Here is a 25845-nt window from a genome sequence, read left to right as displayed (position 1 = left end):
CTGGGCGACCACCTAGGTAGTATTCACTAAATTGACTAAGGAATTATATTATAGCAAGGGGTAAAAACCCTGTTGCTCACGAGAATGACCATCACGGTCTGACGGAGACTTCCGGATAACAAATGATTTCGTGCTTGGCACTAGTCTATGATTCCTGTGCATCTGCTCATGGCAAGCCCATGGACCTGTGATCGATCTTGACCTAGTGCTTAGTCGCCTTGGCCTTTTCAATCGATTCTGGTTTCAATTGGTCATAGCGCCATGTTGTCGGCGGCGCGGCCCGGTTTATCACCCCCAAAGGACCAAGTAATAGTGTCAGGCACCCGGGTTTGGAGTGGGCTTGTTAGTGAGCTAATGTTCGAACCTGCCAAGGTAAGAGTATATTGGGTCTTCTGAGACTAGTGCGAGTGCATAGTTCGAATCACTTAACAGAAACCTTGTTCATTCACCACTATCGGGATCTAGGCAAGTTTTCGCCTGTTATCGATTGGTACTGTGCATAGTGACTTGGGGAAAAGCGGACTACAATGTCACCTGCCACGGAGGCAAGCCCCTTTGAGGGTAGGAAAGCCATAAACCTGGCTATTTTGACTTAGGAACTATATCCCGATTGAGGATTCCGAGTTTTTTAGCCAACGAGCGAGGCCCTTCTGGGCAGGAGCTAGAAGCCCAGCCGCTCTCAATCGGTCGATATTCGGTACCGCGTGTCAGCTCTATGTTATTACATTCTCTACTTACTGTACCTTGCATGAGATCCGATCAGAGACGCAGTGAGCTCGTGGTTGGAGTAACAGGGTGGGGCGTCGTCACCTTAGCGTCTCGAGGAACCAACAAAGAGGCCAAGTAGATTGCTACAGGACGAGCGACTTCTGACTCCTTGTAATTATTGCATGGCAATATCCCCCTGTGAGACACGGGTGCTAGGGGAACACCATTGTATGTTCGGCGTTTGATACCCCTGAAAATTTAGTCCTCGTTTTTTGGTAATCTCTGTTCAGACATGGCAATATGAGGCCTCGGTGTAGGAAGGAGAGGATAGCTCTCGTTAGCAGAGTAGCGTTTGCTTTTAGTGTTGGCCAGGAGATCAAGCTGTTTGAGCCGTATTCATAACGTCTTTCTCCGGTTCTCGTTTAAATTGGGCACATCCTGACCCCAGGAAAGCATATTTTGCGCTGATCAGCCACGTCTATTGTTCGAGCCTTCCGCCATCTACAATTATTCACTTCTATCAACCGCCCCAGATGCATCGATTCGTATATCTTTTGTTCCTGATCTTCGAGCTGCTGGCTGGACCGGTCAAGGCACTCAACGCTGCAGGCGCCGCAGAAACGGCCTTCTTCTACCATGCATATCGGGTAGAAAGGCTCTTCAAGAAGGAAGGTAGCCAACTGCGGATTGCCCCTGAGTGCCGTGATGGTGATAAGCCATGCGGATACGCAAAGTTCGTGGAACATATCAGCACGGAGAAAGCCCGGAATGCGAACGACCGAGATCAGATAAGGGAGATTTTGAACCGATTCGAAACTACCGACTTGGTAGATATGTCGAGGAATCTTCGAGAGGCAAAGTTTGTAGCCGACTACGACCAAACTAGGTTGCTCCCCAAGTTGAAAGGAAATTCCCTAACGGAAGCCATTCGGCAAATTGGGAATATCATGAGCACAGCCCCCAAAAATCAATATCGAGAAGAGCTTCGAAAAATGATCGACGCTTTGGACCTGGTTGCTGAAGTCCGAAGAGCCGACAATATGAAGTATTTCGCCCCGGAACTGGAGAAGCAGCTGGGTCTGAAACTTGAGCCAAAACCCGAATCCACGAGAGACGGCGTCAAATACACCGGGTACGACATCGAGAAAACGGCAGCCAATACGGGCGTGGCTGATCTTGCAACAAAGGTTGAGTCTGCCGCAAAGGTTTTGAGCGATGCGAAAGATACAAAGAAGTTCGATGAGCAATTCATCATACATCAGAGAATCATTAGAGAGGCACAGAGGTCAGGAAAGTTACTTCGGGATAAGGCTAAATGTTGATATATTACCAAGAGAAGAGAAAATCTGGGAATTAAAGTCACACTACATTCATACCTACGTAGTCAGTGTCATGTGAAGAGAATATGATTCCCTTGTTACTAGTGGCAACTAAGGTACGGTTAGGTGTATATATATATAGATATTCGAACCCGCCCTTCCCTCCCGCCGTATCTACTTGTGCTCAACTCCATCGCCACGACGGCGAAACCAAACCAACAAAATCTTGACCACCTTCTTTATCCGGGTCACCTTATTCTTTCCATTTTTCCCTTTTAATTAGCCAACCATGTCTGGAAGAGTCCTTGATAACAGAACCTGCCCGTTGAAAGTTCCCGGCTTCCACGATATTCCCATCGATGTGGAGCTTCCACGGGATCAATTTGCCGCGGGGATCAATGTTTGGCGAGGTACGATCCTTACTGCGAAAGAGCTAGCCATGCTGGATTTGATCAATGCAATTACCGAAAGACCGAACTGGCATGTGCGGATTTTTCAGCAGGAAGAAATTGCTCGCTGGCGAGAAGATGCGCTGTCATCCTCGTCGCTGATCAACGACCCGACGTGGAGCTGGTGTTTGAAAGAGTTGCAAGACAAGGCAAGAGAGTTTGAAAAGCGAGGGCTTGTGCTAGCATTCAACACCGGCAGTGGTGTCTGTAAGTCTGATACGGCGATCTCGGCGACAACACAGGCACAGCTACGAGACGCCGTGGATTTCTTACCCAAGGCCGTGGCAGAGAGGATACAACACCACAACGCTCGGAAGTCACCGGTCTTAAACCTCGTTGACCCATCTCTGTTTCCTCTTGTATATGGGAGAACGAAGGTGTTGACCGGAGGACAACCCTGTGGAATGGACCAAGGATCCTGGTCATCACGCCTTCAAGACGGCCAAATCGCACCAGAGCGACCGCCGTTCGCTCAAGAGGGGGCTTGGGAACACCTGAGATTAGACTGCGTCTGGTCAACCAGATTTCAGTGGCTGCCTTGCGAAGTGGAATTCACCGGACTCCCAGGGTCCACCGACGTTCGAATTACTTCTTACATCAACAATCTCCACCCCACCAACCGGAACATGTATTCAGCGATTGAGGCAGTTCTTGCCAGCAGTATCAAACAGTGGAACGAGATACTGATTCGTGCAAAATGGACCGAACGGCCTGGACGCAGAACCTCTTGCGAACCCCAGCCTCGTGAGCCGATCCGAATTCGAACATACGGGGTGGACTGGAAAATGAAATTTCCGGAATGGGCGAAGAAGCTCCCAGAGCAGTCCAAGGAAGACCAACTATCTGCTGAGCAGTACGACGAGATGTGCGCCCAAGTAGAGGAATATCTTCAGCAACCCGATTCCGAGGATAAGGTACATTGGTGTCTGGTTCATACGCAAAAGATTCCGGAAGACTGGAAAACACGCTGGGGACTGCAGCGCACTGCATTGACCAAATATGCCCGTATGTTTTTCTTCGAGCACTCGGACCCGGGAACTGCCTATTCCTACGAGGACTGGAAGTCAGGAAGGACTGGTGAGGCCATAATAGGCCCTGCCGATCAGGAACATTGGGGCCGGACGTTCGAAACGGGACAGTTCCTTCTGTCTCACCCTTGGCTGAAACCTCACCGCTGGGCCTTTGAGCCAAAAGGTCAAAAGGATGATGACCATCAATTCTATACGGTTGCTCTGCAGGACGAGTTTCGAGAAAATGGCCTTCAGGTTGTGGTCCAGGTGCACGGTATCGAGCTAGAGCCGGATATGCCATCCTTTTCTGGCGAGGACTGGCATACAGAAGGAAATGCAAACGAGCATATAGTTGCCAATGCTATTTACGCGTTCGATTTTGATAATATTACTGAGCCGCAGATTTCATTCCGGCAGCGGCTCTCGCTCGACTGTCAACGATACGTTTATGACAAGATCGGCGCGGGTGACGACCCCGATGACGACGAAAGTGATTTCGAGGACGTGGAGTATAGTGATCCTGAGGATGCCTTAATATTTGGGCCACCAGATCCAGAAGAGAAGTATGCGTGCTGGGACGTCACGTATATCGGACGACTCTTCGGATTTGAAACGATTCAGCATGCGCCGGCCTGGCAGGAGCTAGGGAAAGTGAGAATGCCTCCAGGTCGCTTGATTTCTTTCCCCAATGCCTTTCAGTACCGAATGGGTCCGTTAGAGCTTCAGGACAAGACGAAGCCGGGACACTGTCGTTTCCTTACTCTCAGTCTTGTCGATCCCACCTACCGCATTTGCTCGACACGAAATGTTCCCCCACAACAACCAGATTGGATCAATGGCTCTGGATCGCAGATGGATCTAAAGGAAGCCCTCGAGTTGAAAGAGGAATTGATGAAGATACATGTCCGCAAGGACGAGGCCACCTTTGAGCTTGCTAGAACCATTGTATTCACGGGATTTCAATAAATGTACGGGTTCAATTTGTCATAAGTGCAGATGCATAACTAGTCAAAGGAATTATCACAAAGCAGGCCTTGCCTGGAATTCACGAGTAAGGCTGTACCTCGTAATTCCCCCCCGACAAAATCGACGACAAGCACAGAATCTAATTCCAGCAGGATTCAGACAGTCCGTGTCGAATCCGACAAACGAGCTTGGACCATTGCTGGACTACTGGTCACGACATAAGCCAATCAGATTGTCTTGCAGGCAATGGCATAAGACGAACTGGTAAGCGAGACATCATATGCGGTACGGAGTAAAACATTGAGCACGGCCCAAAGCATCCAGAATGATCAAAACCCCGGATTCTCCGCATCTCCACATTCCCCCCGCCGGCCCTCAGGAACAATTTTCTGTTTTTCGGCAGGAACCCCACCGCCGGGACGATCATCTTCTTTTTTTTCAATGGCTTCGTACGGCACCACAATTGCAGGAAAAATAAGCCGGCTCCGCTCGGGTATTCGCTCAGATTAGGTTCCTGGGGTATTTCTTCAGACTCCTATGCCGCCGGAATGAGACCTACCCCACTCCACCGGGTTGCCCTGTGGCACCACTGTGGTATATAAAGCCTTTGAAGGCTCTTCTCCAGCTCAATTGAACAGCAACCTTGGAATCATCAAGTCAAGAGCAGCTACCATGAAGACGAGCACTTTCGCCTCCCTGCTGTTGGCCGGGACGGCCCTTGGCAGTCCCGCCCTGCAGAAAAGAGACACCGTCACGGCCCAGGTCAACTTTGCCAATAACACGGGCAAACCACAGCATCTCGCTTCGGGAATTCTGTACGGTCTTCCTGATACCCCGAATCAGATTCCTGTACGTCTTCATTCTCCTCACTGCGAACGCTACTGACAAGGCATAGACCAAATTCTACACCGACATGGGGTTCAACTACAATCGCGCTGGTGGAGCCCAGGTTCCGTCGCCTGGAAGGGGCTGGATCTGGGGACTGAACGAGTATAAGGTACTACACTCCCTCATCCCCTTCCCAAAAAAGGGGACTCTTCCTGACAACGGCAGACCCGCTTTGCGTCCGCGCTCTCCAACTACAAAACCTCCCGCCAGCACGGCGCGAAATTCATCTTCCTGATCCACGATCTCTGGGGCGCCGACGGAACGCAGAATTCCTCTGCACCCTACCCTGGTGACAACGGCGACTGGACCAGCTGGGACAACTACCTAACCCATCTCCTCAGCGACATCAAGGCCAACAGCATGACCGACGGCCTGATCATTGATATCTGGAACGAGCCCGACCTCACCTATTTCTGGAATCGGGACCAAACGCAGTACCTGCAGATGTGGGGTCGTACCTTCTACAGACTCCGGTATGTTTTGCACCCACAAGTCCAGGAAACACAACTGACTACTATAGTTCCGAGCTCGCTGGCGTACAGCTCTCCGGCCCCGCATCCGCGGGCGAACCCCTCGCCAGCAACAACTGGTGGAAGAACTGGGCCTCCTTTGTGGCCACCAACAAGAGCATCCCCGACCAATACGCCTGGCACATGGAAGGCGGCGGCGGCGATCTGCTCTCCGCGCAGGCCGGCCTGGTCTACTGGCAGAAGACGTACGGGCTCCCCGGGCGCCCCATCAATATCAACGAGTACGCCGTGCTCAACGAGCAGGTCCCCGCCGGCTCGGCATGGTGGATCGGCCAACTGGAGCGGATCAACGCGATCGGCCTGCGCGGCAACTGGCTGAGCGGGTGGAAGCTGCATGATTTGCTTGCCAGTCTGCTGAGCAAGCCCAACGCGGATAACAGCAACTACGATCCCAAGGGGACGGGGTACTTCCCCAACGGCGACTACCAGGTGTACAAGTACTATAACCTCAACATGACGGGTCACCGCGTGGGCACGCTTCCGTCGTCGGACCTTAAGCTGGACGCGTATGCGACTGTCGGGGATGACCGCGTTGCGCGCGTGCTGGTTGGTGTGCGCATCTCTCAGGGGACGTGGCAGTTGCAGTTGAATAAGCTGTCTGCGCTGGGGCTGCCGACTAGTGGGACGCTGAACGTGCATACCTGGGGCTTCCCTGTTGCTTCGAATGTGCATTATGGTGAGATTGATGGGCCGAAGGATCTTGGTTGGTATGGACATGCGTACTCGGGGGATTCGGTGACGTTCCCGGTTTATCAGACGGATACTACCACAGCATATGCTTTTGAGTTTAAGATTTGAGGTAGCAGCGTGTATTGTCATATCAACCAGGGAGAGTCATAACATACTATGAACGACCGTCATCTTACTGTACCCATTTAGTTTAATTGAAGGATACACAGTCCGGTCCACATACTATACTATCTAAGATACTTGTTCGTAGGATGATTAGTTCAGTAGCTTCTGGCGGGGAAGATGTGTCGTAGTAGACTCTACTACATTATACAGGCCGTAGCTAGGAGTGGACGAAGACAGATTTGCAGTATCATTGGGACTGGAAATAGAATAGCATGCCACAGTGTAGGAGCAGGTACAAGTAGTAGTCACCGAAACTGCCAGTGCCATGGTAACATATAGAGGTGACTAGTGGTTTACTTATTGAACAAACATCCCCATACTGTTGCCCAGTGGAAGTCTTATCTCTACTAGCTAGAAGTGGTTATCTGAACATCTTTATAGCTCAGTTGTACGAGTACATATACCGGACATCACATGATGGGCATATGACGGGAGAGTCTGCTCCTGCCTGAATTCTTCGTCTATCTTCAGCTATCCATCACAATCATAGCTGCAGCCCATTCAGTTATCAGTATCCAAAATTCCGTCTGTCAGTGAACAAGTAAGAATGGATCTGTATACCTGTTAAGGCGGACCATGATCCGCTGTAGCGATCAACGCCGTACGGAGGGCTTAGACCTATTGGATCACATGGCACACTATAGATATCTTCGCAATCGGCTGAGTATTCCGCAACTCAGCGATTAGTTCTCCTTGATGAGGCAATTTATGGTTATCTTGCTCCCTTCACGCTGATCTGGAATATCGACTCTTGGTGGCGGGTCTTACAATACCTGCCCACGTCGTTCATCTCATATTCGTTACCAGTCCCAGTCCAAGTTGCGCACCGTTTGCAGCTTCTGGAGGTCTTCCAAATCAGAAGCGAGCTGGCGGGCCGATACCCTGGCTGATGGGTCCACTACAAGCACGCGCTGTAGCAAGTATTCGCAAAACCGGCGTACCTCCGGCGGAAGCTCCGGCTCATTGAGCAGCATGTCCGCCCAGCGGCAAACCTCCGGGGACAATTCGAATCCTTGGAGGTGGTCAGAGTACGTTTGTGAATAGAACGGAACATTCGCTGCCCCTCTAGCATTCTCTCTCGCCCTAGTATTCAACCTCCCCCTGGTACTCGCTCTCCCCCTAGCATTCGCTCCTCCCCTAGCCTCACGGAATTCTTGAAGACTTGTCGATCCCAGCACAGCCCAAATAAGGAATTCAAGAAATATGCATCCCAGCCTCCAGACACAATCATATTCCAATCCATCCTTCCCCTTGGACTCATATGGGGGATGATACGCCTCTTCAGATTGCCGAACCGGGCCATGACTTGGATCGGCTATCAGGGTCCGTGGATCTAACCGCAGAGCTCCCCACTGGAGTATGGGGCGTGGGAGCTTGCACCATTGAATGCTGTGTGGCGTAAGCTTGCGTAGTGAGATATACCGCTCTTCTGGATCGTTTTGAATGACGAAGACAAGTGCCTCGGCGACGCCACTCATTTGTGACAGGGAGAATTTCAGAAACCGCCGAGACGAGTCCGTATCCGTACCCAAGCTTTGCCGCCAAGCGTCATCGAGGCTCGGGCCAAGGACAGGGAAAATCAAATGGATCGTCTGGGAATGGGATATTCCGCTTTGTTGCCGCGGACGATATGATGCAACCGCTTGGAGCAGATGCCATGGGACATCCCAAGAGCGCCCGTGTGACAACAAAAAAGGCGGAGGCCCATCCCTGTGCATGGTCCTAAGCAAGGGCCAAAGCGCGACCAGGTAAGGACCATCAACGTCTTCCGCACCGCGATAAGCTGGAGGAAAGTCATGATGTGCAGGGTGAACATGAACACATAGGGATCCGTAGTCGTGATTATAGAACGCGTTTTCAACACGCAAGAACGGCATGATCCCGTCCTTCGAGCTATAGTGTTGACCTTCTTGGAGTATAGGGACAAGGTACTGGTGCTGTCGGAGGCAGAACAACTCAGCCAAGTTCCTCCATCTATCAGTCTCCATCGGACCGACAGATCGTGAGCTGCTCGGCTTGTTAGACCCGGGTTGAACAGTGGGCGATCCATTGGTTTGGGATATGTTTGATTTGTATTTCTCGAGAAATTCCACCCTCGAAATGGGGAGGTCGCGGTCTGTTATCGGAGACTGAATCAACGACGACTGAAAGTGGGCCCCAATATAATGATTGATCCCTAAATCAGCAAGAATCGCAAACCATCGCTGGCGGTCTGTGAGGATATCATGAGCGAGTGTCGATGCGGCGTATCCGTAAAACCCAATTTCCTCAAGGACCTTGCGGATAACAGGATATGTGATCAGCTGGCTCAGAACATCACAAGGAACAAACCCTCCATCGAGGCCGGTCACTCGCCGTTGCTGCAACTCATATTGCAGCCATCCGCTAATCCGCAACTTGCTCTTGTCAGTGTATCCGCTCAGGAAGTTGAACTGAAGCTATACTTACATCAAAAGTCTCTCTCGACAAGAGGCATTGCCAGAGCTGTCCCATTTCCTTCTCACAATTCCAGACCCCTAGAATATGATACCGATAATGGTCCTTGGCATAAGCCAAAAAGGGATGGCTTTCCGCTGGAGATCTCCGCTGCGCCATGGCCGTCTCGGCTAAGGTTTGGCCTATGTCACATTTGCCATTTTTTCGTGTCTTGAGCAGTTCCAGCGCGACTCTTTTTGTGTTGACGGAATCTCCAAAGATAGTGCTCACGATCCGAGCTGGGGCACCCGCAGCAGGAATTGTTGGAAAGACTGTGCGAGATACTTGACGGTCGAAAACCCCGTAGTTGAGGTACGTTAGAATGACCCGACCCATTTCTTTATTCGTTTCGTCCGGGCTGATGGGATTCAGATTTTCTGTTTCGTCGCCCCGAGTAATAAAGAACTGCTTGACACTATGGTGGGCAAATCTAGCAGTCTGCTCTTCTTCGTCTATAATGATCAAGCATTTGCAACTTGCAAGGGCCGCATGAATATTATTGATTTGTCGTGCAGGCTCCCATGTCGTGTCACCGGGAATGACATTGAGAGCATCACATAATTCCCCCACTGATAGGGGCCGTCGCGCAGCCATAACCAACTGCACAATCCTGCGGCGATGCTGGATGTTTGAGGCACCAGCTTGCTGTAAAACTCGCCTAAATGTTTCTGAAAGGCTTTTGGGAAGGCTTTCAAGGGCCTGGAGAATTGCCTCATCTGTCTGCTCCATGCAAATGCAGTCGAGTAGCAGTGTGGCCCAGAGAAACCTAACTTGTCAGACCACGTAATCATCGATTTGCAGTCAGTTGAGGAAGTGGTGTAGGGAGAATACGTACATTCCTTGGGCCCCAGTGACGAGGGCATGTTGGATCGACAGGATGATAGCTGGATCTCCGATACACAACCTGTCTGACTCGAGGCGCTCATGTAGCTCGGCGTCGATATAAGCATCGATGTCGGGGTTGTTCTCGGGGATAGGCAGTGTCCACTTTCCATTAAGAATGCCAGCTGCGACTTTGGCATAATCCCCCGCGTCCTGCCTGAATGAGAGGCACATACGAATTTTAAAGTGCTTTTGCAACTGTTGCAGTATCTCTAACGTTGTCTTTCGCTCTTTTTCCGGGCACTCATCAAGTCCATCCAAAATCAAACTGTAAATCAGATCCACAGGAAGCAGTTTTCGTACAAAATTGACAATCACTTGCTCGTCAGGGTCTGCAAGTGAATTATTCCAGGTATTATCGATGTTCGTCAGGTCAACAGGCTGTTGCGCTAAGAGCTGTCGCGCAAGACATCCGATGATGGTCCTCGCAGTCAAGGAGTCAGAGACATCGAATCGGCAGAAAAAGTACGCAACTGACCCCTTCGAAGCAGAACAAAACAAGTCATCAACCATGTTTGCCAGCAAGGTTGTCTTGCCCGACCCCAGTTTGCCGGTGCACCATAGGGAGCACGAGGAAGGCGTTTCCTTCCATTTTTGGTACTCACTAGTGCTCGCGAACCAGGTTGTTGTTCCCTGTTTTCGAGCCTGCTTCCAAGACGTCTGGTAGTCGTATGTGGAACAAGCGTCAAGTAGCCGGATTCTGAGAGCCAATTTCTGGCGCTGATTGCTGGTATCAGAGAATCTAACCATGATCTGCCGGAATCGAGAATTCTCCTTCGCCTCCTCTTGGAGGCTTTGACTTGACAGTAAAGTAACTTCCTCCACAATGACAACTGACCACTGTTGAAGTTCCTTCTCGAAAGACACCAAAGAAGAGTCCGATATAGCGGATGAGAACTGCGATAATGCGGACTTTTGCAGAAATTTCACAGCGTGCTTGCAAATATTCAAAACAACAATAAAATACTCGCATAGTGCATCCCGCAGTCGCTTCGAGCGAGGGTAAAGCAAGGCCATATCCTGATATCGAGGAGCACTTCTGCCTGCGTTCATAAACAACATTGACATTTTCTCCAGGTAAGAAGCGCTTTGAGTCAGCATCTAGACACGGTCAGTTATCTCGCACCGTTTGCCAATAGAGATATCAAGACCGTCAAAGTCAGCCTCACTGCCGCCCAGACACCCGAAGCAACCAGATTCTGCGATCCTCCTATAAAGACATCGCCTATGGATGCGTACTGTTGCACAGCTTGTAAGACATGCACAAAACGCGGTCCATAACATCGCCTCGTTGTCTGTTGGATATCACGGTTGATTTCAGCGGTCAGGCGATTGACATCATTCGCATCTGGGGGATGGTTTTTGAACGCTGCGATGGATTTGTCGAATCTTGCTCTCCGATCGGTTGACAGCACTGCTTTGAAGTCGGCTAGCGCTTGCACAAGGCGTATCTCAGGCTTGAGCTTCGAGGCGTTTGCTATTGAGATTTCCATGGTGAAGTCACGCCGTTGCTCTTCACCCTCATCACTGTGAGTATTTTAAACAAACTTGGGACATTCCTGTTTGCTGATGGACAGACGATGAGGTTGAATATTTGCTGGCATTCTTCGAGTTGGAGGCGAGATGATGGTTTATGCGTTCCCGCCGATCCCCAAGGCTGACCAGAGACAGGCTAGGCCGGCGAGGCTGAGTCTTTGACCCTTCAGGACTATCCCTGTTTTACTGACCAATAATATCCTGGCACAACTAAGCCTGCACTGCGTCGTGCAGTGACATGTCTAATGTAGACGCTGACCGCCAAACGACGAGGCTGAAGGGTGTCCAGAGGTCATTCTCAAATTCAGGTTTCTTCTTTGGTCAAAGGCAATTTTCCGAGTCATTGCCAGCTCGCAGCAGACGCGGTCGGTCTCCGATCGGCACGCCTCGCCGCGGATTTTATGATACAGACGAGAGTGCTGGGACAGCGACAGCGATAGCGAGTCCCCAAACCAAACTGAGCACTGGGATAGAAGACGGTTCAGTATGCGGCACTTAGGCTGCGGAAACCTTGCGGCAAGGTGTTGATCCAAAATCCTGAATGACTCTTTCACATAATAAGGCAAGCAACGAGTGCATTGATGGCACTTCCTCTAAGAGATGGTAGCATAGTAGCCGATATACAACATGATGTACAATCTCCGTACTCCTTCCTTCTTCCTGTTTCTATGTCAATACGTCTAGATATTACCTGTCAGAACGAGACATCGCAGTAGCATTCTATGGAAAGACAATCCACTTAGCCAAAACGCGTCCGGACGGGTATTCCCGTCAGTCTAGGGGCTTATGTTCAGAATATAGAGCATTTATATATTTCAACACATTTCCCCACTCCAGTATACCAGAGGGCAGGATCCCTACTTCTCCTCACTTCCGGAAATCGGTCTCTCCTGGAAGCTTGCTGGCTTGAGTAATCACTTCTATGTATAGAGAGTCCAGAGACATTCCTTGTTGCATCAGAAAAGCTTATTCTACGATCTATTGAGTGTTGCCATAAAGATCGTGGCGTGTATAAGAAATGATGAAATATTTGGCAATGATTTTCATTATCTCAGTAGACATGATAATGCATATATATATATATGTATGTATGCACCTCCCAATGATCTTGTCGTACTTGAATATTTATTACTTCAGCTTATATACAAAAGAAATATGACCATGTCAGGCCGAGTCTTGCTCCCCATATATACATCATTCATCAACCCTTAATGGCTGCTACAACCGATGACCCACCTCAACACACGCAGCATCCGGCTCTTTGCTAGACGGAAACGACCCCTTCATCGAGCCCGTCTGCGAATAATCCGCCAGATCCTCACCATCAAACTCCGCCCCTTCACGAATAATACTCGCCTGGCTCTCGCGATGCTCCCTCGTCTGCTCCAGATGCGACCGATTATTCGTCCTCCGCGACGACATCTCCACCGCCTCGGACCGGTCCGTCGGCGCAGAATTCGAATGCGACATTTTCGACATGTGCACCAGTTTCCCCAGGATCGCGTACTCGAGCTTGAGCTTGACGCTGTACACCATCGCTTTGAAGGAGACATGGACGTGGAAGAGCCCCGCGTACTGGAAGCTGACGATGGCGGCGTCCATGAGGATGAAGAGGACGTTGATGATGACCAGTTGGACCAGTGTCGAGCGGTACTGCTGTCTTGGACGGAGTCTGAGGAGTTGGAGTGAGGCCTTGGTGTAGATAATTGAGAGGATGATTTCCTGGATGGAGAAGCCGATGAGCTGGACGCGCTCGAAGATGGTAAATGCTGGGGTGAACCATCCGGACCGCGGGGACTGGGTGCCCATCTCGAAGACCCAGCCGATGGTATGGAGGATGACTCCGTCGATGATGATCATGGCGAGCGAGGCGCGCAGGATCATGCGACTGTATACGACGAGATGGAGCCGGGACCAGAGGACCAGGGACTGGCCCGTTACCATGGCGCACCATCCTAAGTCTGCGAGCGAGACGGAGAAGTAGCCCGGGTAGATGTCGAAGATGAGGAGGATATAACCGAGACCGAAGGGGAGAATACCGATCGAGGAGACGAGGAGGGCCCAGAAGTAGAAGCCACCGCGCTTTTTGAAGGTGGTGAAACACAGGACGATGAGCTCGATGGCATTGTACCAGGAGACGGCGATGAAGCAGGCAATGGCGAAGTCTTCGGCTAGGTTAAGATCTTTATTGGGGCTCCGGATGATGGCCATTGGGTCATGGTTCCTCCAGCTGTGGAGGAGGGTTTTGTTGGTACATGAACGACAGGAAAGAAAGGTATAAGGATGGGCTGGGGTATAAGGCAAACGATCCCTCCTACCCTGGTCGTATTATGAAAAGGGCCGTGTTCTCATCGTTTTATGGGCAGGGCAGACAATAACAAAGAGGCTTTGCACTAGCAGGGTTCATGCGACAAAGTTGGAGCTACCGAGGGTAGATAAGACCTTCGCTTATTGTCTCGTCGATATGACCAATATCATTCGAGGCTCGTTTGACCGGGCGAACAATTCCAGAAGCTTTGACTACTTGGGCCATGGCCACCATTATTTATTCGACCACAGGCTGCGATCGACGGTGTCCTCTCCCGTTAGCTTGACTTTTCTGTCCCTGGATCGATGCACGAGAAGGTTTCCACTGTCTGATCGCGTGCTCGATTGCCCAAAGCCTGTAGAGTAAGCAGATAGGCAATCGGACACGCATACTTAGGACATGGCTTTTTGAGCCATTGGTCCGATTTCGGGGCCGGAACTGATGCTGGATCCACTTCAGCTTATCGGCTTAAAAATGAGATTGTATAATTGGGCGATGATATAACGTACTCCGAGTACAGCCCAATAGGAGCAGCTTCCACGTCCATCACCCATCCACCCAAGTCCAGTGCCTATCACCTTTCAAAAGACCTACCAAAATCTGTCCTTTATTGCCATCCCAGAGCCCAAATGACAGTGACAACTCGCCGCATCCGCCCAGTCAGCCTCAGACGCCGAGCTGTAACCATGGCTCCAGCCTCACAGGCCTTGGTTAATTATAGCCATTCCATCTAACGCCAAATCGCAAATGAGGGCAGTGATATGATTGGCTGGGTGTTCCGGGGTCACCAACTCGCCTCCGGTGAGCTAGAGTGTTACAAAGTTAAACTTAATGCGCTTCCAGCCAATCAACTGACGGAATTGAAATATGACCTGCAGCCACAGACTGCGCCGTCCAACGGGAGAACATTCGCGAATCCACTCTAATCGTGTTTGTCACCAATCGTGGCAAGCGACACATCAGCCTGCTCCACTGTATACGGACAGAAAATCTCTCACTGACAGGGAGTGTGTATGAAGCAGATGCACCGCATGTGATAGAGTCATACTGAGGGTAGATTCAAGGATGGACTCAGGGGTTGGCTTTGACATCTTACTTTGGGTATATACAGCCGATTAGATCTCGACTCGACTCGGGTCTAGACGCCTGGTGCCCAGACTAGTATACGGAGTAAGCAATGGCTACCAATGATCAAGCCACTGCTATCGGAACGAAAAGAACTACCTGGCTCGTAGACGTTGCATCGCTTGACGGGCAGTAGGGTGTTGGTCCCTTGCCCTCGGATCAGAATATTGCCTGTGCTTGCGAACGGCCTGTGGAGTTCAAAAGCCGTGTATTCCGTGTGTCGAATGAATCATGAGAGCAGAGGTATGTGTCTGACAGATTCCGGAGCGAGAAGACTCTATCTGTGATCTACTCGTTCTATATTAGTTGACAAGCAAGAATACACAGGAAGGGCTACTCGTATATCAACACTACCTTGAGTATGCTTTCTACGTGGTACAATCATCGGAGATCTATTGAACAACAGATCCAAATCAAGATATGCCATGAGAAACTGGTCCTCGACCGTTGTTTGTGAGGGTGGAGTTTTCCCCAGATAATGCGACGGAGCTGGTCCAGGACCGCTCCACATGGCGGGTTAAACGAGAGCGAGACATGCTCCAAATGATCAGTGGTATTAATTTGGTGCCCCTTGAAGACAGTATAAGATTGCTGGACTCCCCTGCCATTGAATGCCCCTAGTAGCGATGCACTCCTGTCAACGTGGCTGTCGGCCGAAGTTTCAGAGCCACTGAGTCAGGATCGTCTAGTGTACATATAAGGATTGAACATTTAAACGGTCAGGTAGCAGAGTGATATTAAGGTACAGCTGCCCCATGAAGAGTTCATGCCTAGCAATCTACGAGTTGCAGACCGTTGGCTTCGTCTACGTCAATTGATGATACTTCAATATATTCGATCAGAAGGGCTATGCTATTCCCCATGGAGGAACTACGGTCTATGTTGACATCCTCGCGATCCTTGTATCGACAATGATACATTCAAGAACAGAAAGAACCATTCTTAGCAAACCAGAGAGAGAACTTGTTCGGATCCTTCCGGATACATGTCCTCGTGATAGCAGAATCTGACAGGATGATGGGATACTCCAACGCTCGCTCAAAATCCGCCCGTAGTTTCTCCAACAACTCAAATAACCACAAGGAGCATCTTCTGTTTATAAGAAGAAGAAAAAGAAGAAGATCCTCTTAGCAAACACCGGAACATCCCGGAACCAAGGAAGAAAATCCAATCCATTTGATAATATTATTGCTAATAGGAACAACCCTAAGACTTTTTGTACGTAAAAATAAGGCCGCCTGCCCCACGGGGAAGAGCGTAGATCACTCATCCGCTTGGAGCAGAAAGAATAAGCTCAGTTTTAGCTATCGGATTATACATCCATTGCCCTGCTCATCTGATCTGTTTGCGGCCTTGTTGGAGATGAGTGGATATACTACTCCAAGATGTAGTCTCATTACCCAATAGATGTTATGTAACAGTTTCCAGCAGTGTATGAATTTTAGCCCGGCAGAGAGTATATGAACATGGATCGCATCGTCTCTTGACTCCCAGCACAGCAAGCACGACAACAAAATGACCCGAACAATCCACATCGCCGTCCTCGACGTCGACATCCCCCCTCGAACCCTCTACGAAACACACGGCCTCTGCAGCGCCCATTTCCGCAATGCCCTCCAGGACGCAGCCACCCGCCTCAACGTCCTCTCGCCAGGAAGCGACATCAGCATCGCAGTGACACCATACGACATTCGTGGAGGACACTATCCTGACTTCAGACACCTGCGGAAAACACAGACACCATTATCCGAACACAGTATCGATGCTATCCTGATCACGGGAGGCGCGCCGGGCGTCTATGAGATCGATAAGCGGCCGTGGATGCAAAAACTGGCCAAGTTCCTGCAGACTGTGTTTCGGGAGTACCCCGCCGTGAGGATCATGGGGACATGCTTCGGCCACCAGTTGATCGGACATGCGTTGGTCGATTCGGGGGCGGGGGATGTATATGTTGAGAAATGTCCGCTGGGGAGGGAAGTGGGGATCCATACCGTCCAGCTGAACAGGGACTTCGTCGATGCGTTTCCGCTTGCGCTGGGCGGTTTACCAAATGGCCAACTGAAGATTCAGATGTTCCACGGCGATCGGGTAATGGTGAAAGGAGAAAATGAGGGCGTCTTGCCAGAGACAGCTGCAGTATCGCTGCCCGCGCCGTGGGTGAACATCGGGAGCACGCCTATCTGTCCTATCCAGGGAATGTATTACCCCGGCCGGGTCCTCTCTGTACAAGGACACTATGAGCTAGACGCGTGCGGGATGCAAAGTATGTGTCTTGAGTTTGCGCCGTTGCTGGGCTGGACGGACTCGAAGCTGGGGTTGTTTTTGGAGCAAGTCGGATACGATTACGATGGGAGACAGGATGATTCAGGGGCGTTTGCATTGGCTGTGGTTTGCTTTTTGGCTGGAGAATAAAAGTGCTGATTTTAAACTAACTAGATATAATTAGACGGCGTTGGTCTGCAAGCTCTTCTTTTTCACTCCCATCAACGCTTTCATGTCCATCCATAGTCCTCTAGAAATGTCTCCCAGCGCCCCGGCACTTTCGACGACTGGGTATACCACGCAGATGATGACAGTGGCCCAGATCCAGATCAGCGACACGACTACCCAGCCGGTGAAGAACGGCTTGCTGTACATGTAGCTGGTTCCGAAGAGAGTGAACGGCACGAGGATCACGCCGATGAGGATAAAGGCGATACTCGCTCCCTGCGCCAGGCGTTCTGCCTTACGGGCCAGAATTGGATTCATAGGCTCGATCTGCTTGTCATGGACAAACTCGACAATCTCATTCTTTGCCGGTGCCGGTGTCCCTTTTTCATAACCGTCGACAGCTTTCGATGGCTGCACTGCGTCCTCCTGAGGCGTCGGAGTCACTGCCTCAATTCCCGGCGCGACCTGGGCATCCATACACGGAAACCTCTTCGGAAAAAGATAGCTCAGAACCACAGCAGAGACGATACCAACGCCAAAGGAAGCAAGATTCCCGCAGCGGCATTCGTCCCATCCCCCGTCGCCTCGATGTTAATCGCCCCAGACCGTTTCATTGCAGTAACGAACCAAACCGCAATGCCACAGGCGAAACCGAGCCACGGTGCCATGACCGCAGCTACTGTCGACATCCGTCCCCAGAGCAGAATAAGCCCGACGGGCACTGCCACGATGCCATAGCCGGTGCTTGGGGGGAGGACCTGTAGGTCGTTGGATTGGGCCATGTTGTGTCACCCTCTCAGAGAAATGAGGTGTCTCTGCTGTTGTTATATAGATTATAGCGTGGCATCGAGAATTGATATAGATGACCCCAATGATGCTTATCTTCGAAATATACCAATCGGGCGATAAGAGGATGAACAGCCACAGGACGGCTGTTAGCTTATCTCCAATGCATTCAGGGTTTGATAGCAGTTGGAGTAGTGTTATCAAGCCAGTTATCGCTCTATCCGGAAGTTGGGGTCGGCATTTGGGTATACCATACCGGATGGGTTATCAGTATCGACTCTTGCATACCTATGGATATGTATAGGTCGGCTGGCAAGAACACTTGATGTATACTGAAACGTCCTAGGAAGAGTTGCATTAAATCTACTTTTAGTATCACCACAGCCCTTCACAATTACACAGAGTCGTATTTCATCTGAAGACTGTGCATATCTCGTATAATGCTACAGGACGTACCGAAGTTGCTCAATTTCGATCTTGGTCTGATCGTGGAGAATCAGCCTCCGTCATGTACTCAATACAAACAGACTGACCAGCATCCCATTCTCAGTTCCCCTATCCTCGTCCGAGTCCTCCGCTCTCGTCCACAAGACAAGCATTTTCCAGTAAGAGCTGTGACAGTAGGTTGAAGTGTGATCAGAGCCTCGTCTGGAGTCTCTAACAAACTTGAATATTCTATAGTCATTGGTCATTGCTCATCGTTAGCAAACACATGGGGAGTCATGATTGTAAACCTGCTTACCCAGGTTCTGGTCATCTATAGTTCACAATGCGTGTAATCAAGCACCATGATGGATCAAGCCACTTCTGCCATTCCTCTAGGTCCAGGGGATTTGGTGCAGGTGTCTTCTTACGCACTGAATCTTCTGGGATCCACGGGAAAAGGCCAAGAGTTGTGCTATGTTTCCAAACTCGCCGAGATCTGGAATTGTAGCTGTGAAAATGTATCCTTGTATTGAGTCTGCAGTGTACAGTGAGGGTCGAAGCGTGTTTCAGCCCGGCAAAAACAAAGGCTCTACCCAAACCCTAGTGTCAAGGCGCGCCAAGCGTGATTACGGCACAAACATGCTCCCCGGTTTTGACGCCCGCTCGGTCTACGCGATCAACTCCGGCATTGGTATGAAACCAGGAATCCGGTTCCTCGAGCCCTAAAATACAGTAATAGAAACCTCTCATGGGCACCTTGCGAGTCAGGAGAGCAGTTAAACTGTCCAATTCTTGGCACACGTTCGGGAAGTCGAGGTGGCGCAATTGATTCGTAGCTGTAGTTTTCTTTCCTTCAGCATAGCCGCCTGCCCCTGTCCCAGCCTTTTCCACACTTCAACAAAGAGAGCCTACACAGGTCTGTATGGTAAGAAGTAGGCAACTCGCAGAGGTTTAAAAGCAGGTAGCCTGGCCGGGTGCCATGTTTTGACGGAGATCTGTATCTCGGGTGAGAAATGGCCGGCATCTCGCCATACCATATCGTTGACAAATCAATTGTTTCTCCCTGTCTAACTACAAAGTGGTGCTAAGTATGGCAACAGCCAATCCACCTGTCAATCGAACGGATTTTAAGATCGCAGTCCTTTGTGCCCTTCCACTGGAAGCTGAGGCGGTGTTGCCACTCTTCGAAGTGGTGTACAGTGGAGATCAATACCAAAATCTGACGAAGGCTTCCGATGATGCCAATGCTTATACACTAGGACGTATCGGTGAATACAATATCATCCTAGTCCACATGCCTAACGCCGGCAAGCAAGCTGCAGCTAGTGTGGCAGTCCATCTTAAGCGAAGTTATCCTGGAATTGAGCTTTCATTTCTACTTGGGTGTGTGGTGGCGTTCCGTTTGCGCAGGATATGGACCAACCTGGAGCCAGAAGAGACATTCTTCTTGGAGACGTTATTGTCAGTCATGGTGTTGTCCAATATGACCTCGGGACACGTCTACCGAATGGCTTCGTCCGCAAAGATACGCTGACATCCAATCTGGGAAGACCGAGCCAAGAAATTCGATCCATAATTGCAATGATGAAAGCATCGCATAAGCTGCTGATGCCGGAGCTTTTATTTCATCTTGCGAAGATTCAAGAAGCACAAGAAATCCCGTATCCAGGCTCACAGAAGGATATATTGTTTCGGTCAACGTACGAGCACAGTCCAACAAATTGTCAATGTTTCTTTGATGTCTCGAAAATTGAGGATTCTGTGATTTCTCGCCGTCGGACCCCCGATGTTCACACTCCCTGTCCCAATTTGCACTTCGGCTTTGTGGCATCGGGAGATATGGTGATCAAGTCCGCTACGTACCGAGACCAGGTTTCTGAGGACGAGGGTGTGATTGGGTTCGAAATGGAATTAGCCGGCATATGGGATAGTCTACCATGTATTCTGATTAAGGGAGTGGCGGACTATGCCGATAGCCATAAGAACAAGCAGTGGCAGCGCTTTGCGGCGGCCAGCTCGGCAGCCTGCCTGCGATCACTTCTTGACTTTACACCAATTCCCCTGGCACCCTTGGAGAGTGGACCAAGTCGAGGTAAGCAAATCAAAATTTAGCACGTTCCTGTAACCTTGATAAGTATTTTTTTTCGCTTATTGATTGTTATAAGCGGCCGTTCTAGGTTCCTCACCCTGCTCCCCGCGCGAAGGTTCACTCAAGCGACCCGCCGAAGATGCCCCAAACTCTTCGCCCATTATTCTTCAGACAACCGCGAGAATCGCATCTCGGGTGTTCAAGAAGCAGCAGACTTTAAAGTCAGTGCTAGGTGGCCCATCAAAGCAGTTGAAATCTCCAAGCAAGCAATTTACAGGACGCGAGGATTTCATCCAACAATTGAGACTCTTCTTTTCTTCAACTGCTGTCCCGCGTGTCCATCGAAGAGATTTTGTACTTTATGGGCCCGGAGGCTTTGGCAAGACGCAAATCTGTCTCAAATTCGCAGAAGAGTGCGCTGACATGTATGTACTCTTTGCGAGATTTGGTATACGGCTGACCAATGTCGCAGCTTCTGGAAGATATTCCTGGTTGACGCTTCGAATACCGAAACGTTGAATTCATCTTTTCGAGAGATCGCTCTCGACCCGGATGCTAAAACCAACGGAGTAGTATACTCCGCAGATTCGATAGTTCAATGGCTCTCATCTCAACGCAGGAAATGGCTCTTGATCTTTGACAACGCCGATGAAGCTCCGGCAGCAATCGAAGGCTTCCTTGTGGACAGCAGATATGGGAACACTTTGATCACCACAAGAAATCCTAATATGCGGGAACTGGCAGATGAGGATGGGTTTGCACAAGTTGGGCAGATGACCGAGAATGAGGCAGTGTTGTTACTATCAAGGCTCTCGTACAACAAAAAATATACTCCCGAAACGCACGAAAGGATGAAAGCGATAGTTCACGAACTCGGATATGTTCCCCTTGCAATTCAACATGCTGCTAGTTCAATAAGCAGTGGTTTCTGTAACTTCAGCGGCTACCTCAAGATCTTCAGACGGCATCCGTTCCGACTTCTAGCAGATCCGGCCATGAGAGGGGCATCGAATTATCACAATAACCTGATCGCCGCATGGGAAACTTCGCTCAGCGCTATCCAAAATGACAACAAGCAGTTAGAGTTCGCGGATAGTACGCTCGGTCTGATGCAAGTTTTTTCATTCTTTCACCCAAATGACATAATGGAAGACATCTTCCGGAGGGCTACAAGGGTCAGCTTGGCAAAACCATGCGGCGGAAATGTTGAAGCGACAACCAAGGGAACATCTGATCTCCCAACCAAGATTTTGTCGGTGGATAAATATGGGGAGTGGGACCCAATCGTGTTTAGAACAGCGATTCAGACACTGTATAGGTATTCATTCATCGAGATACATCACACTGCCAGCACATATTCACTCCACCCACTGGTCCACTACTGGATAAGGCATCGAATGACCAAGGAACAACAAGCGGCTACCTTCCGGACGGCAATAGCCATTCTGGCAGCCGCCATCGAACGACAATCTGAAACAACTGATTACTCGTTCTACCGCCATCTGCTCCCCCACGTACATGCTCTGGAGCGCTTTAGAGTTGAGCTAGATCTTCCAGAGGAATATTTTGACGATGCATACGACAGCTATTGGACTATGTTCGAGGTCAATGAGAGATGGCAGGACGCAAGGGATCTGGACCTGCAAGTCATGAAGAAAAGGAGAAAATTCCCGCACGAAAATGAAGCACAAGAAATTGACGTAATTTCTCGATTATCCTGGGCTTTCAGAATGTTAGGGACGTTGGATGAGGCGGAAGAGCTGCAGAAAAAAGCTCTATCGTATAGGAGACGTGTGCTCGGTGATGAGCATAAGGAAACGCTAGAATCAATGGCCTCACTAGCTTGGATTTACTTCGACCAGGCCCGCTATAAAGAAGCCGAAGACTTGCAAGCTTACGTCTACAAAACTTTTCAGAGGCTCAACTGCACCAAACACAGCATTTTCAACTCTGCAACAGCTCTTAGCGCCACATATTGTGGCCAGAACAAGTGGGAGGAGGCAATTGAGCTACTCGAACTCGTCATTGGTAACATGAAATCCGAACTGGGTGTTGACAACATCACGACAGTGGATGCTATGGCTAGGTTAGCAGCTGCCTACCACGCATTCTATCTTCTAGAAGCTGCGGAGAAAATGAAACTCGATGTTCTGCGCATAAGAAAGAAGATACAAGGCGATAGGCACCCAGCAACGCTCACAGCCGCCGCAGATCTTGCGGCCACTTATGTGAGACAAGACAGACTAGATGAGGCACTGGAGCTTATCAGCAATGTCATCGAAGCGAGGGAAGAGGTTCTAGGGAAAACCCACCGGGATTCTCTGACATCGTTATTAATACTGACCAATATATACATCAGAAAGGAGAGATGGGTCGAAGCGGAAGAAGTCTGCAAGCAAGTTATTGCAGGGCGAAAATCAGTTTTACCGGTGAATCATCCACATACGCTGTGGGCCAAAGCGCACCTAGCATTAATTCATCATTATCAAGGACTCCTTGACGAATCTGCGAGAGAATGGCAGGACGTCATAGCTGCACAGCAGGAGATCAGAGGTTCTGAGCACATGGAGACATTATTAAGCATGCACAATCTTGCACTGGTTTGGAAGTCCCAAGGCCAAGCAGAAAGCGCGTTGGCGTTAATGACCAAAGTTCTTGATGCGCGGAGGAGATCACTGGGCAAAGGCCACTTCAGAACGCTCGAATCTGAGCAAGTGCTACGAAGGTGGGAGCGTATGGACCATGGCGGAATTGCAATCGAAAAACCATCACCGTTAGCTGGCAACATGGCGATAATTTTTGAGGGGAAAACACGCATTCATAAGCGTTAGTCTGGTGGATTCTTGATTGTACTTTTAAAGTATTGGTGGCCGAGTCGCTGTGAATCGGGGGTTACCCTGTGGTACTAAAAGTGTATATGGGTTCCTAAATTGTTCATGTAAATAGTGACATTGGTTGATATAGGAGGGAATAACAGCTATATGTGGTTCTCTTCATATAATTTTATATCAAATGTTGTTACACAGATAATGGTATGACTATTGGCTCTGCCGCACAGTATTAGTATTCAATTCATGAAGCAATCAACATAGCGCTCTAGATAGAAGAAGGCCTGGTAGAGCTTAAAATCATGAGCACTCAAACTAACCTACTTCAGTTAAAAGGCAATAAGAAGAGAGTTGATTAATTGGTTATAATATCTTTATATATCTATATTTCTATATTTCTATATTATCCAATTGATGAAGGTATGCCTGCAATGCACAACCTGGTTAACTTGCAAATTGTTAGATCATACCCATTGACCCAGGCTATCCTAAGCCACCCAAAGGTCTTGGAATGCTTTCCACTGGCTTCTCCCGACTACACTGCATGGTAATGCTTTCGACATCAAACATACTTTCCAGCTGCCGCGAAGCGTTATCCGTAAGAGTCGTACCGATCTTCGCATACTTCTCATCGTCCCATAGTGGAACACTATACCCACTGGTGCTGCAGTTTTAGAGCCCAACGGACCTGTCCATCCTTTTCCGCAATAAAGATCAACAAGGGAAGAAGTGAAAAAAGATCCATACAGGTTCGGTTACTGAGGCGAGAAATGTAGATGCACCTCGATAATAGAGCCCCCGATCATTTCGACATTAAGCATCCCTGTGTATCCCGCGAGATGCGTTTCGAAAGCGCGACAGGCGTGTTGATTTCCCACTATTCCCATGTCTGGTCCGGCCCAGCTCCCCTCGTATGGCCGAACCAAACTGCCCTCCCCGCGTCTACCGCGATATCGGTGCTGATATGGTCGCTGGTCAGCAAGGCAGACCACATATGGTCCACTTTCATAGGTGGATAGGGAGACTACATAGTACATGAGCTGAGGCCTTATTCCTCGATGTCAGAAAACTCAAAAGCGGTGTAGGAGATAAATAAGGTAAACAAATAAAGAATATGGGCGTGAGGCCGCCACTTAAGATGTGGTCATCATATGGGCAACTCGACAGGATCTTGCGGCGGTATCTTCTGTTTAGTCGCATTACCTCCGTCAACCTCAAAAATTTGCTGCCCATCTGCCTCTTCAACTGGGCTTTTCATGATTTGCCCGTCTAATTCTGGCTTCTGGTATCCCTCCGCAGCGCTAGTTGGTGCACCGCGCTTCTTACGGTCCCTTCTCCTTCGGTATAGCCAGTATCCCAGTAGCAGAAAAGTGATAACAGCCAGCGTAGTGCCAGTGCCGATACCTGCCTTGGCACCAGTAGAAAGCTGCGAATCTTGGCTTGTACCCGTTGGCCGTGATGTTGAAGAGGACGAAGTTGTACCACTGATGCTGGTTGAGGTGGCAATGGACGCTATCGTAGCGGATGCCACTTTCTCCCGAATGACAAAAGGATCGCTGGTATAAGTTCTGTTTTCGGTATCAGTCGTCACGTTCTTGGCGATCAGTACAAAATCGGTGCTTGAGAAATTCAGGTCTGCTGAAATAGTCCATTTTTGATGGAACACCGTATTGTTGCATGGATCGGAAAACCAAAAGAGGCCCGTTCGATTAGACTCTAAAGTGAACGCCTTGGAGTTGAATATTGCTTTCTCCCAACCAGTAGTATCATTGCTGTGCACCAGCACCAAATCCCAAATTGCTGTTAGGCCTGCTCCATACTGCACCCTTCCACCGTACCAGGAAATATTGATAGTTTCCCCAGTATCGAACGTACTGCCCGAAGTCGGTTCAATGAATCCCGAATATGTTTCACCAACACATGGAGGCAGCCCTCCTCCGCCTGGTCCGCCGCTCATCGCTCAAGCCGAGCCTGGAGGAGGAATGGGTCACTGTGGATCAAAAAGACTTATTAAGAGAACTGAAAAGTGGGTAATGGCAAAGGTAAACCCTGAGGCTCTTTAAAGAGAGTGGGCTCATAACCTGTAGATTTGCAATGGGAATAGCAAGTTCCATTCAGCTCAATATGTAACTAAATGAGAGAATCAGGAAGCGCAAAGTGTCTTAATTAGGATGGTTCAGGGGCAAACTACATATAGGCTGATTATATCCGAGGTTCCTGAATCCATCCAATGAT

General features: G+C 49.7%; 9 protein-coding genes across 9 annotated transcripts; 5 read left to right on the top strand and 4 right to left on the bottom strand.

Annotated features, from left to right (window-relative positions):
- Nucleotides 1–1241: 1241 nt before the first annotated feature.
- Nucleotides 1242–2030, top strand: ALT_1059 (uncharacterized protein; the record flags this gene model as incomplete). The annotated part of the gene is made up of 1 exon (XM_033564045.2): nucleotides 1242–2030. One exon carries the CDS (start codon nucleotides 1242–1244, stop codon nucleotides 2028–2030), a length of 789 nt encoding a protein of 262 aa, XP_033419936.2.
- A 286-nt stretch (nucleotides 2031–2316) lies between these two features.
- Nucleotides 2317–4452, top strand: ALT_1058 (DUF4246 domain-containing protein; the record flags this gene model as incomplete). Its single annotated transcript, XM_089599086.1, has 1 exon — nucleotides 2317–4452. One exon carries the CDS (start codon nucleotides 2317–2319, stop codon nucleotides 4450–4452), a length of 2136 nt encoding a protein of 711 aa, XP_089456750.1.
- Nucleotides 4453–5124: 672 nt separating this feature from the next.
- On the top strand, nucleotides 5125–6668 carry ALT_1057 (glycoside hydrolase family 39 protein; the record flags this gene model as incomplete). Its single annotated transcript, XM_033564280.2, has 4 exons — nucleotides 5125–5301; nucleotides 5348–5449; nucleotides 5506–5813; nucleotides 5861–6668. 4 exons carry the CDS (start codon nucleotides 5125–5127, stop codon nucleotides 6666–6668), a joined length of 1395 nt encoding a protein of 464 aa, XP_033420171.2.
- An 857-nt stretch (nucleotides 6669–7525) lies between these two features.
- Nucleotides 7526–11575, bottom strand: ALT_1056 (uncharacterized protein; the record flags this gene model as incomplete). Its single annotated transcript, XM_033564279.2, has 4 exons — nucleotides 7526–9121; nucleotides 9174–9966; nucleotides 10036–11183; nucleotides 11234–11575. The coding sequence occupies 4 exons, from the start codon at nucleotides 11573–11575 to the stop codon at nucleotides 7526–7528; spliced, it is 3879 nt and encodes a 1292-aa protein (XP_033420170.2).
- A 1261-nt stretch (nucleotides 11576–12836) lies between these two features.
- ALT_1055 (uncharacterized protein) lies at nucleotides 12837–13829 on the bottom strand (the record flags this gene model as incomplete). The annotated part of the gene is made up of 1 exon (XM_033564278.2): nucleotides 12837–13829. One exon carries the CDS (start codon nucleotides 13827–13829, stop codon nucleotides 12837–12839), a length of 993 nt encoding a protein of 330 aa, XP_033420169.1.
- A 2737-nt stretch (nucleotides 13830–16566) lies between these two features.
- On the top strand, nucleotides 16567–17463 carry ALT_1054 (type 1 glutamine amidotransferase; the record flags this gene model as incomplete). Its single annotated transcript, XM_033564277.2, has 1 exon — nucleotides 16567–17463. One exon carries the CDS (start codon nucleotides 16567–16569, stop codon nucleotides 17461–17463), a length of 897 nt encoding a protein of 298 aa, XP_033420168.2.
- A 30-nt stretch (nucleotides 17464–17493) lies between these two features.
- Nucleotides 17494–18263, bottom strand: ALT_1053 (uncharacterized protein; the record flags this gene model as incomplete). Its single annotated transcript, XM_089599085.1, has 2 exons — nucleotides 17494–17968; nucleotides 18016–18263. The coding sequence occupies 2 exons, from the start codon at nucleotides 18261–18263 to the stop codon at nucleotides 17494–17496; spliced, it is 723 nt and encodes a 240-aa protein (XP_089456749.1).
- A 792-nt stretch (nucleotides 18264–19055) lies between these two features.
- On the top strand, nucleotides 19056–23613 carry ALT_1052 (uncharacterized protein; the record flags this gene model as incomplete). Its single annotated transcript, XM_089599084.1, has 7 exons — nucleotides 19056–19197; nucleotides 19298–19384; nucleotides 19794–20076; nucleotides 20127–20785; nucleotides 20859–21207; nucleotides 21255–22100; nucleotides 22173–23613. The coding sequence occupies 7 exons, from the start codon at nucleotides 19056–19058 to the stop codon at nucleotides 23611–23613; spliced, it is 3807 nt and encodes a 1268-aa protein (XP_089456748.1).
- A 1144-nt stretch (nucleotides 23614–24757) lies between these two features.
- ALT_1051 (uncharacterized protein) lies at nucleotides 24758–25567 on the bottom strand (the record flags this gene model as incomplete). The annotated part of the gene is made up of 1 exon (XM_089599083.1): nucleotides 24758–25567. One exon carries the CDS (start codon nucleotides 25565–25567, stop codon nucleotides 24758–24760), a length of 810 nt encoding a protein of 269 aa, XP_089456747.1.
- Nucleotides 25568–25845: the final 278 nt, after the last annotated feature.

The sequence above is a fragment of the Aspergillus lentulus genome (assembly GCF_001445615.1).
Source record: "Aspergillus lentulus DNA, contig: Alt01, strain: IFM 54703, whole genome shotgun sequence".
NCBI classification, from domain to species: domain Eukaryota; kingdom Fungi; phylum Ascomycota; class Eurotiomycetes; order Eurotiales; family Aspergillaceae; genus Aspergillus; species Aspergillus lentulus.
Note: the sequence above shows the minus strand (reverse complement) of the source record. Positions and strands in the feature narration are given on the sequence as shown.